The 11,292-nt window shown below is 57.7% G+C and overlaps 1 protein-coding gene and 1 non-coding gene across 4 annotated transcripts; both read left to right on the top strand.

Moving 5' to 3' along the window:
* The first annotated feature begins 961 nt into the window (after positions 1 to 961).
* LOC118607774 (melanoma-associated antigen D4) lies at positions 962 to 8,391 on the top strand. 3 transcript variants are annotated; one of them, XM_036226613.1, is made up of 13 exons: positions 962 to 1,106; positions 2,068 to 2,278; positions 2,553 to 3,395; positions 3,798 to 4,001; positions 4,105 to 4,168; positions 4,377 to 4,456; positions 4,806 to 4,897; positions 5,487 to 5,566; positions 5,651 to 5,693; positions 6,104 to 6,166; positions 7,123 to 7,237; positions 7,560 to 8,003; positions 8,189 to 8,391. In XM_036226613.1, exons 2-12 carry the CDS (start codon positions 2,069 to 2,071, stop codon positions 7,992 to 7,994), a joined length of 2,229 nt encoding a protein of 742 aa, XP_036082506.1. In that variant the 5' UTR covers positions 962 to 1,106; position 2,068; the 3' UTR covers positions 7,995 to 8,003; positions 8,189 to 8,391. The 3 variants fall into 3 exon arrangements, 2 of the variants coding, with proteins under 2 accessions (XP_036082506.1, XP_036082505.1); XM_036226612.1 differs by having other exon boundaries at positions 995 to 1,106; positions 2,038 to 2,278; XR_004952809.1 differs by lacking the exons at positions 7,560 to 8,003; positions 8,189 to 8,391 and having other exon boundaries at positions 994 to 1,106; positions 2,038 to 2,278; positions 5,901 to 6,166; positions 7,123 to 7,209.
* On the top strand, positions 6,749 to 6,878 carry LOC118608170. Its single transcript, XR_004952962.1, has one exon. It is a non-coding gene; the product is annotated as a small nucleolar RNA SNORA11 (small nucleolar RNA).
* Positions 8,392 to 11,292: the final 2,901 nt, after the last annotated feature.

The raw sequence follows: 11,292 nt of genomic DNA, 5'->3' as shown, positions 1-11,292 counted from the left end.
AAGGCCTCAGGGGCAGCAGCGTGTTTGTGCCACTCTCTGCGAAGAGGCCTGACGGAGCAGGGAGTGGACCTGAAGGAGCAATTCCCACACTTGGACGGACCCACGTAGAGTAGGCAGGGATGGGGCTGGGGGCTTCTACCTGTGTCCTTCTGGGTGCTGAGCAGGAGCTTAGGTCTCAGCAAACACAAACCTTGCTTGTTTGGGACAGATGTTGACAGGGCAGGGGAGGTGGAGGGTGGAGCTGTTGCTCAAACCTAAGAGGGGAGGGTGCCTCAGTCCCTAGGCCAGCACTAGTGGAACACGGGCTTTGGAGTCAGGAAGACCCAGACCCAAAGTCTACATTTTCTGTTTACTGGCTCTGTGGCCTTGTGCAGTTAGTTCATCCAGTGTGTCTTTGCCTCAGGTTCCTTCCTGATCTGTAAAATTGGGGTGCCGACATCCACCTCCCGGGGCAGCTGTGAGAGGAATACAAACCCAAGCACAGATCTGTCTGTGATATACAAGCTGCCAAAAGAATGGTGGAGGAAGCAAATGTTCCCAGTGTGCCTGGAGGCCACAGAGATGGATTGTGGAAAGGAACACAAAGGGAAATGGCATTCTCTGGCCATTTGCATTTCCCTTGTTGCAGCTATAGACCCCAGGGGTCATGCTGGGGAAGCCGGGCACAGTGGAATCCAGACCACAGTGGGGGAGCTAAGTGGGAAGGGGGAGGGCAGGACCGCAAAAGTGGGGGAGATTGAGGGTAGATGTTTGGGCGGGTTGAACTGCACCACAGGGTGTGAGTGCGCGCGCCTGCGGTCGGGGTTGGCGGGGGGTGGGGGCATGGGTGGGGGAAGGGGAATCTGGCGCGAAGGAGACAACCCCCGCCCACCCTCCCGCGGAATCGCATGCGCACTGGGGACCCGATGGAAAGGGCTTTTTTTTGCTGGGAAAACCGGCGGGCTGGAGGGGTCCGCGCATGCGCAGGCTGCCCAGCCGCGGGGGGCGGGGGGTGCGCGGAGAAAAGGGGCGGGGTGGTCGGAGCTGCTGTGCTGGCAGCAGTAGGCGAGGGCGCGGCTGCGGGGTTACTGGTGCTGAGGACCGACGCCATTGGAGCCTCAGGGAAGGTAAGGGTCCAGCCCCAGACAGGACTGGGAGAGGGCGAGTGGAACCTGGCACGCCACCCCCTCCCAGCCCCCGGAGCTGAACAAAGCCCAAGCACTCAGAACCCGAATCCCATTAGATCCGCGATAGCAGCCCCATCCACCCCAGCCACCGGACCCAGGCTCCCGGATCCGAGCCCTGCTGACAGCGGAGATCCGAACCGTTTTAGCAGACTCGTGTGGTCCGGGCTGAGCTGCCTTAGATCCAGGCCCCATCCCCACCCAACCACTCCTAGGTCACTCCCACCCAGCTGACTGCTTTGCCCCTCTCCTGTAATTCCAGTCCTGGGTTTTGAGACCTGCAACGCTCCGACTGGAGCCTCACCTAGTCCGAGGCCCCCGCCCCATCCACCGTTAGCGCTCCCGTGTGAGCCCAACCTGACGGGCATCCCCTGAATCCCCCCACCCACCCGGACCTAGCCAAAAGGTCCCTAGGATTCAGTTTCCCAGGGCTTTCGGCGGGCCCCGTGTGTCTGAGCCCTCACATCTCATCTGCTCTCCCTTCATCCTGGCTCCCTGCTCCAGCCCTTAAATTCGGGCCCTTTGTTTCTCCCTTTCTCGATGCATCCATACCCTTTGGGGCTCTTCAGACCCAAGCCCGCCAATCCACCCCTCTATTCAAATCGAGCCGCTGGGATGGGGAGCCAGCCGGACCACGACTCCCCTTTCGGTGCGGGGTGTCTCCTCCGACCTCTTCCATCCCTCTCCTAGGGCTCTGTCTCTGACAGAATCTACTCCAGCAGACCTCACTCACTCCCCTCACCCCTACTGTCTAGTAGCAGATGATTCCCCCCCCCTGTCCCCCCAGTAACCTCCCGAGCGGCCAGCCTCCCTTGGATCCCGCCCCCTCCCCCTTTTACTGCCCCCACCACAGAGGCCTCACCCTACCTCTTAGGGCTGCGCTCTCTTCTCCTTCGGACCCCAGCATGGCTGAGGGAAGCTTCCGCATGGAATCAGAAAGCTTCAACGCTGAAGACATGGATGAGGGTAGCGATGAAGTCCGGGAGGAAGAGATGGTTGAAGGAAATGACTATGAAGAATTTGGTGCTTTCGGGGGCTATGGCACCTTCACCAGCTTTGACATGCGTCTCCTCAGAGCCTTTGGGAGCTTGGGTCCAGGTTTTCGCATCTTGTCGGTGAGGCCCCTTCTTGGCCACCTGCTGGCCCTGCTCAAGGGGGGAATGGGGGTCGTTTGCAAAGGGGAGTGGGTGAAGGGAAGGGTTGATGGGGGAGGACCGCCCAGCCTCTCCAAACCAAATGTCTCTTCTGCGGGGAGAAAGGAGGTTGGGGAGGGCCTGGAGGGTGGTGGGGGCTGGCTGGCTGCCTGGAGGAGGCTGGCCGGCACAGGGAAACATGATGCGAGTGTGCAGAGTTGTCTGCCTTCCCCTACCCCTCTTTCCCGCCTTGCAGAATGAGCCCTGGGAACTGGAAAACCCTACGCTGGCCCAGACTCTGGTGGAGGCATTTCAGCTGGATCCGGAAACACTTGCCAATGAGGCGGCCGCTCATGCTGCCAACGTAGCCCGCGCTGCCGCCTCCAACCGTGCTGCTCGGGCTGCTGCTGCTGCTGCACGCGCCGCCTATAATCGGGTGGTCGCTAGCCACCTGCTGGCCACAGACCAGGCCTCAGGAGAAGATACCCAGCCCACGACATTTGTGGCGACCGAGGCTCAGGGAGCTGCCACCCCGGAGACAACCCTTGCTTCTCCGCACAGCTCCCAGATGCCAGTCAACAGTGAGATGGCCGCCTCTGGGGTGCCAGCAACCTCCTCACAGCCTCAGCCAACCTCCCAGGCCCAGGAGGAGGTTGCTAGTGAGGGTCCTAGTACTGCCTGCACTTTCTCTCAGGCTCCGTGTACCAGCGAGGTGGATGCCACCCGGCCCAAGACAGCCTTCCTGGGCCAGAAGGATGTCTTTGATTTTGGGCAGCCAGCAGGTGTCAGTGGCATGGCCTTCCCACGCCCCAAGAGACCTGCCCCGACCCAAGAGGCTGCTGCAGAGGGCCCCAGCGCTGCCTCTGGGGTGCCCCAAGCTGCAGTATCTTCAGGGGAGGGGGCAGCCACCCGGCCCAAGACGACCAAGTCTGGAAAGGCTCTTGCTAAGACTCGGTGGGTGGAACCTCAGAATGTTGTGGCGACAGCTGCTGCCAAGGCCAAGATGGCCACCAGCGCCCCTGAGCAGGAAGGTGCAGCTGCCACTGCTCAGAACAGCGATGAGCCCTGGGCCAGGATGGGAGGCAAGAGGACGAAGAAGGTGAGACTCCCTATCCTCTCCAAAGCCCCCTTGCTCTTCTCCTTTCTCTTACCTCTCTCTCTCTCCCCCTTGCTCTTCGCCCCTTCTGACCCCTCCCCTCCCTTCCCATATTTTCCCTCCTCTCCCCTCCCCTCCCCTCTCCTCCCCTTTCCTCCTCTTAGCTCGTCCAAATTTCTCCAACACAAGTGTGCTAGCATGTTTTTACTCCGCGTAGTCCCTACCCTCAGGCCTGGAGGGAGAAATAGTTGGCTCAGTGCCTGACACATAGTAAGCACTCTGCACATGTCATCTGCTGTTCCTACTACTCTTATTCCCAAGTACCTGCCCTGGTGAAGATGTTGCCAGGAGCTTTGGTACAGTAATCTTGGTAGCCCTGGGTCTCTCCTCTCCCCAATGCTACAGTCCAAGCACCTGGATGATGAGTATGAGAGCAGCGAGGAGGAGAGAGAGCCTCTTGCGGTCCCACCGACTTGGAGAGCACCGCAGCCCCCATCGACGGTGCAGGTTCAGATGACCCCTCGGCCCCCAATGGCCCTGAGGTCCCAGGTACCCTCAAGGCACGTACTGTGCTTGCCACCCCGCAACGTGACCCTTCTGCAAGAGAGGGTAAGAAGTCTGCCTTTCCTCCCCTCTCCCTCCTCCTCCCTTGATGGCCAGTTCTTTGAGCTCACCCATGCCTTCGCCTCCCCATGTGCTCTTCCTTCTCCAGGCAAATAAGTTGGTGAAATACCTGATGATTAAGGACTACAAGAAGATCCCCATCAAGCGCTCAGGTGGACAACTGTACCCCCACCCTGAACTCTGCCCTCCCTCCTCCCCCAGCCCTCCCCAGTGGGTCCCGCATCAGGCCTTGGCCGATGGCTCCATGTGCACAGTACGGGGTCTTGACTCTGTTCCCCTCAGCAGGGCTGTCCGAGGGGCTGCAGCTCCGTGGCCCCCGCTCAGCCCAGGTGCTTTCCCCCACGTCACCCCCTCCTGCAGACATGCTGAAGGACGTTATCCGAGAATATGACGAACATTTCCCTGAGATCATTGAACGAGCAACATACACCCTGGAAAAGGTGGGTGTGGGGATGGGAGCAGCTCTGTGGAACAAGAGTGGCAGGGAAGCCTTGCCTAGCTTCTCCACCTGGGAGCTTCCACTACATACTTCCTCCCCTGGGTTCCTCTCTCTCTCGTGCTCTCTGAAGCATCTGCTGTCTCCTGAAGTGGGTCCTGTTGCCTCGGCCAGTGCCAGAGCTCCTGCAGGCCAGCTCTTCTGCATCCTCTCTTCACCCTCCCCCATGACTTTGGAAATGTTTTGACAGGGAATGGAGTGACTGCCTGCAGGACACCCAGCATGTTTGTTGTTGTTGTTGTTGTTGTTGTTGTTGTTTTTTAAACCTCACATTCTGTTTTCTCCCCGTGTAGAAGTTCGGGATCCACCTGAAGGAGATCGACAAGGAAGAACACCTGTACATTCTTGTCTGTACTCGGGATTCCTCTGCTCGCCTCCTGGGAAAGTGAGAAGGGGCAGGGGAATCGTGTCCTTCCTAGGTGGTGCCTCCCCCTCCTCTCAGAGAAAGAGGAAAACAGGGCTAGAGGGCTTAGCACAATGCCCACGCATAGTTATCGGTGCCAGGTGACTACCAGATGAAAGGGGTAGGAGCCTGGATGAGGCCTTGCTGCAGTCAGGGTTTCACCCTCACCCCCTCCTCCAAAAAAGCAGGCTTCTTGTTGCTTTCCTCTTCCTGCTAAGTGGTTGGCCCAGGCTTGGTAGAGTGGTTGGTTCTGGGGGAGCTTCTTGTCCAGTGTAGCTCCCATGGGCAAAAGGCAGGGAAGGTGTGGATGTGCTTCCGGACACACCTTTGGCAAGCATTTGCTCCCTGCCTAACCCTGTCCTCAGCAGAATCCTGGGAGGGAACATTTGGCGGATGAAATGATGCAGTTCCAAGAGGAGGAGTGAATTGTCTGGATCAGGTAGCAAGCCATGCACAGAGTGGGAAGAACTGCCCTGTAGCGGAGCAGTCTGAGAGAGGCTAGTTGGGTGAGCCGGCTGTAGTCTCTCGGGAAAATGGCTGCTGGACAGGATCCCTCTTTCGACACCTTTAGGACCAAGGACACTCCCAGGCTGAGTCTCCTCTTGGTGATTCTGGGAGTCATCTTCATGAATGGCAACCGGGCCAGCGAGGGTGAGTGGCTGGACCTGCAGCCGAGGGGCTGCCCTCAGTCTCACCTTCGTGTTCTAAATTCTTGTACCTCATCTCCCCTCACAGCTGTCCTCTGGGAGGCACTACGCAAGATGGGACTGCGCCCTGGGTATGATCGGACTCTCTGGCCTCTCGCGGCCCCTCAGCATTGTCCTTGGGCACAGGAGGCCCCGGGATTGCAACAGCTTGGTGGTCTGGTACAGGGGAGTGGGCATCCTGGACTAGGCAGAGCGCAAAGGGTCTCACCAGGGTGCATGGAAAAATGGTCCTGAACTCTCAGCCCCCTTTCTGCTCTGTGTCCCCTCTCTGTCCCCAGAAGAGATCTAAGAGAAACCATCAGAATTTGGGGCTCCATCAAACCCTTATGTAGGCCATCGCTGACAAGTAGCCGTCTGACCTCTGCTGCATGCCCAGGCCTCATGGGGCTGCCCCACGGGGTCAGGAAGCTCTCAGTCCTGTTAGGGAGTGTGCTCTTGCTCACATCTGGGCACTGCCACGGACTCCTTTCCTTGCCCTCAGGATGAGGCACCCATTTCTTGGCGATCTGAGGAAGCTCATTACAGATGACTTTGTGAAGCAGAAGTAAGTATTGACTGAGATAACTTCGTCTCACATCTGTGCCTTTCTTGTGTGCTGGTCTGTCTGAGGAAACCATTCCCCGTCCTATATCTTAACACTAGAGGGATGGGGTCTCTGGGGTGGGTGTGGGTGGGGATATATGAGTGTCTGTGGGATTAGAATTCTGGGGCGGTCTTGGGGAAAGGGGGCACACGTTGTCTGAGAACATGGTGCGGGGCGTGTTACATCCACCATGTCACTCAGCACCTGCCCTGCAGGTTGTAGGAGAATGTCTGTCCCCTGCTTTACACCTCAGGAACCTGTGGCTCAGAGACTAGAAGTCTGAGCATGGCCCCAGCTAGTCAGGGGCCCATTCAGGCCTGGAGGCCAGCCCCCCTGACTTTCGGGTCAGGGCCCACCTTATCCTCGGTCCTCGGAGAACACGTGCGCACTCACACAGGTGCACTAGCATACGTTCGCGCGCACATGATCGGGAGTGTGTGCGGAGTACACTGTTCTCGGACTGTTGCTTCCCTTCCCTTCACCATCGTTTTCTGTGGTGGACTGTCCCAGGGCTCAGCCAGGCCACGGGTGAGACCCTGCAGTGGGGTGTGCTCAGAGCAGGGGGCCTGAAGAAATGGCTCCTCTGTTTACAACACACCCAATAGGAATCCGGGGTCATTGTGACGAGGGGCACGAAACTCGTGGCCTTCTTATGAACAGACACCCTACACATGTTTCCCACCCCCCACCCCGCACTTCCCCGTGGCTGCCGGGTAGGACCAACAGCCCAGAGCTTATAAGGCCTCGGGTATTGGAGGCAGAAACCCTGGGAGTGGGGCATGGGCCAGAGGGCCAGGGCAGTCCTCCTGCAGGAGCTGAGCTGTAGCATGGGGTTGAGAAGGGACCAGGTGGGAGCCATTAGCATGACAACAGGTCTACATGGCTAGAGGCAAAAGTCTATCTTCCTCTCCACTGAGGTACCTGGAATACAAGAAAATCCCCAATAGCAGCCCTTCCGAGTATGAATTCCTCTGGGGCCTGCGGGCCTGCCACGAGACCAGCAAGATGAGGGTGCTGAGATTCATCGCCCAGGTAATGGAGGTCCTCTGCTGGGGGCCAGGCCCAGGGGCTGTCACTTCCCAGCCCTTGTCTGTTTCGCAGTCACGGGCTTCTTATGCCATTTGTCTGTCCAGTGAGGACACTGAGACTCAGAAAAGTTCCTAGGTAACTCGCCCAAGTTCATGACATTGTGCATGTGAAGGATGGGGCAAAATCCCAGGTCTGGCCCAGAGTAAGAGGAGCCCGACTCCAGCGGTCTTTGTTTTTATTGTGATTACGCACAGTGCACCGGGGGTGTAGGGTGCTCAGTGAATGCGGGGTATCTGTTAGGAGGGTTGCTGTTATTCCATCACAGAATCAGAACCGAGATCCCCAGGAATGGAAGGCTCATTTCTTAGAGGCTGTGGATGATGCCTTCAAGACGATGGACGTGGATATGGCTGAGGAACATGCCAGGGCCCAGATGAGGGCCCAGATGAATATTGGGGATGAAGCTCTGATTGGACGGTGGAGCTGGGACGACATACAGGTGGAGCTTCTGTCGTGGGACGAGGACGGAGATTTTGGCGATGCCTGGGCCAGGATCCCCTTTGCTTTCTGGGCCAGATACCATCAGTACATTCTGAACAGCAACCGTGCCAACGGGAGGGCCACTTGGAGAGCCGGCATCAGCGGTGGCACTGATGGTGGGACCAACACCACCGTCCTAGATGGCCCCAGCACCAGCTCCACCATCCGGACCAGAAATGCCGCCAGAACGAGTGCCAGCTTCTTCTCCTGGATCCAGTAGGATTTTCAGGTGATAAATGAGACTCTGAAGGGCAGGGCAGGCTGAGGAAGGGTTATGAGAGGTACATAGAAGGCCTGGTGTGGGGAGGGGGAATGATGAGAGTTTGGATAGACTCTTGTTCTATTCTTTATATCCCTTACTGTTTCACGTGTATTTCTATTTTCTGCCTTTGCTTTTGTGTCCTGCGTTTCCAGACAACGCTGAACTGCAGCAATCACTCACCCAGTCAGAGTGCCTCCTCAGACTCCATGTCCACATAGCACTCTAGGCAGCCTCTGCTTGCCCATCAAAGATGGCATGCAAGACTCAGCTCTCTTTGCCCTCCTGCTTTCCTCGTGTGCTGTTGTCGTGCTGTCATGTTTTTGGTATCAGTGTTACATTAAAGTTGCAAAATGAATTGGCACGTTCCCGTTCCCTCCATTACTGGTGCAGGTGTTGCCCTGAGTGGCCCATGGTCCACTCTCTGGGATGGGGGAGGGGATGGCGGGTTGAGGGGGAGGGGGCTCGCCTCTGTCTAAGAGGCAAGCAGGGAGCTGGGCAATGTGAAGGTGCCTGTGAGTGTGGAGACCGTGAGTTTCGAGAGACCCCACCCCCCCCCCGTCCACAGAGTTATGTGATTTCCTACACAATGCAGCCCCAGTTAGATGCCAGTGCGGAGTGGGGGAAACAGGAGAAGGGATGGGGTGGAGACTGCAGATTAGTGCCCCTGTCCCTCCCACCAAGGGACAGGGTCCCTGTCCCCACGTTTGGGGGCAGTGTCCCGGAACCCTTCCCTCATCATCCACGCAATTTCAGGACCTCATCCCTCAGAGGGAGCCTAAAGGACAATGAGGTAGGCCTCACGGTGGCGTTCTCTCCCCTCCAGCAGGTAGGAGGAGGATCATTATTGCTGAGAATAGATTCGATGAAAGCAAAGCTGCGTTCAAACCTCCTCCGAAAGCCCGTTGCCTGCGGTCGTGACCTGAGGCCTGTTCGGGACTCCCGGAGCCCTTCATTGGAAGCAGGGCTGTCCCATTGAGGCCAAGGCCAGGCCTAGGTCCTGGTGTCTTCTAGGGCTGGGTGAGCCCTGAAAGGGGGCGGGGGGGGGAGGGGTTGCAGCTAGTTCTGCAATTCTTCCGGTGGGTGACAATGGGGACAGAGACACTCAGGGCCCCTGGGAAAGGCTTGGTAGTGGACAGGGACAGTGCCCGGAGCTTTCCCAGGTCCCCCAGTGATGTTCGCACCTTGGGAGGACAAAGGCCCAGGTTAGGAGGGAGAGAGTAGTTAGGGCCCCTGTCTGCATTGCCTCTTTTCTCTGAAAAGAGGTCTCTCAGCCAGACCTGGATCCTGACGTAAACCCCATGATATAATTTGCCAGGCCCAGCGAAAAATGAAAATGTGGGTCTCCCCCTACTCCCTCTCCCCCCCGAAAAATTATTAAGAATTCCAAGAGAACAACAGCAGAGCATTGAATCACATGTGGAGCCCTTCTGAGTGCAAGGTCCTCTGGGGCTGCATAGGTCACACCCCCAGGAACCTGGTTCTGTCTGCACCTCCTCTAAAGACAGGCTTCAGGCGGGTCTCTGCCTTGTTGCCCAGTGCTGTCAACATCTGCCACTCTGGGTGCTTGGGTCCCTGCTTGGCTACAAAAGCACTCTGTGATTCTGACAAAAATGGGGTCCCTTTCCCTTTAGGTTTCCAAATGTGTGGCCTGAAATGTGTGGGGGGCCGGAAGAGCAGGGGGTGGGTGAAGGATGCCAGGGAGCCCAGCCCTGGCACGATGAATGAATGATACACGACGTTTCCGGTCCCCTCGTCCTGGGAACCTCCCAGGACCCTGTTGTGCACACAGTAGGCACATGCCTTTTCGTGGATGAACGTGGGGCTCTCACAAAAGCCACAGGTGTGAGTTTGAGCACTGTGTGCAGCATGCACCTGAGAAGTGGCAGCTCATCTGGAAAGGAGGAAACAGCAGTCATCAGAGACAAGGTGCTGGGGAGGGCACCAAGTCCCCAGGCCTGTAGGTTATAACACTTTCCCCTGACCACTCCACCTTCCCCAGGGTCAGCCTCCCAGGGGCCCACTCCCTCCCACCCTGCAGGGGGCAGTGCTGAGAGCAGCCTGGTCAGGGAGGAGGAGAGCAGAGAGGTGGCAGGAGGGCCATGGGGAATGCAGCCAGACTGGGTCCCCCAGGAGGGTCAGGCTGGTCACCTTGGAGGTGGCCTACCACCTCAGTCACAGGGCAACCATGACTCCATAGCAGGCCTCCCTCCCGCCCCAGCCTTGGACCTTCCACAGGCTCCCCTCGAATGCATCTCAGCAAGGGTTTTCTGAGACCCTGGTCCTCGCCAGGGCCCTTGGATGAGGTGTGCGTGCACCTGGGCAGCTCTCACAGCTTTCTCCCCACCCAGGCCTGTGCCCACTGACTCCTCTCACTCTTGATGGACAAGCATTCCTCGATTCACTTGTTTCTAGTTATTGACTATTGTGCATAAAGTTTTCTGAACATTCACTTAACCGTTTCTTGTATGGGTCTGGGTTTTACTTAACCAGACAGCCCTGAGTGGAGATGATCAGGCCCATTCCACAGATGAGGAAAGTGAGGCTCTGAGAGGGAAGACACTCGCCCTAAGGCATACAGCCAGAAAGTAGCGCTGGGCCTCGAATCCAGAACCCTCTGATTCGACTGTGTGCTCTGCCCACTGCAGTCTGTTCCCACTGCCTTCGAGGGGCTCACGGTACCATTTGGGGCAATAGCACCATCTCTCACCACTCTCTGATGACACTCACCCTCCCACCCACCCAGGCTGCCCCTACCTTTCCCGTCTCCCTTCATTGAGCCAGAACCCCACCCCTCATGGCTTCCCACCACTGAGGTTCCTCCTGCCAGCACCCTCTCAGTCCCCTGAGACGTCTGGTTTGGAGATTTCCTGGGCGTCCATCCTCCTGCTCCTCGTCATCTTTGTCACCACCGGCACCAGGCCCTGGGCCCAGCACTTTGGTGCACTATCTCCTTCCAACCTCGCTGATACTCTGCAGGGGTTACTGTTCCTCATGGCGCACATGGCAGAACAGACTCAGAGAAGGGAAGCGACTTGCCTGGGGTCTCTGAGCCAGCTCTGCCACTGCCTCCACAAGTGACTCTGGCCCCGCCTTTTCTCTCTCTGGCCCTTAAGTTTCCCATCTCTCAAGGCACAGGATTGGACTAGATGTACTCTGAGGGTGCCCAAGCTCTGAGGTCTGCTTTCTTAGTCACATCATCTCTCTGGCCCTTGGTTTCCTCACCTGAGTCATAAGGGTAAGAGCACGTCACCAGTCC

Source organism: Rousettus aegyptiacus, unplaced genomic scaffold (genome assembly GCF_014176215.1).
Source record: "Rousettus aegyptiacus isolate mRouAeg1 unplaced genomic scaffold, mRouAeg1.p scaffold_m13_p_9, whole genome shotgun sequence".
NCBI lineage: Eukaryota > Metazoa > Chordata > Mammalia > Chiroptera > Pteropodidae > Rousettus > Rousettus aegyptiacus.
Note: the sequence above shows the minus strand (reverse complement) of the source record. Positions and strands in the feature narration are given on the sequence as shown.

Excerpts from the sequence above, each read along its gene's own strand:
- LOC118607774 (XM_036226613.1), top strand. The coding sequence starts at position 2,069 with ATGGCTGAGGGAAGCTTCCGCATGGAATCAGAAAGCTTCAACGCTGAA. Across the intron at positions 5,567-5,650 it reads TGGCAACCGGGCCAGCGAGG|CTGTCCTCTGGGAGGCACTA; the intron begins GTGAGTGGCTGG and ends CTCCCCTCACAG. Across the intron at positions 6,167-7,122 it reads GATGACTTTGTGAAGCAGAA|GTACCTGGAATACAAGAAAA; the intron begins GTAAGTATTGAC and ends CTCTCCACTGAG.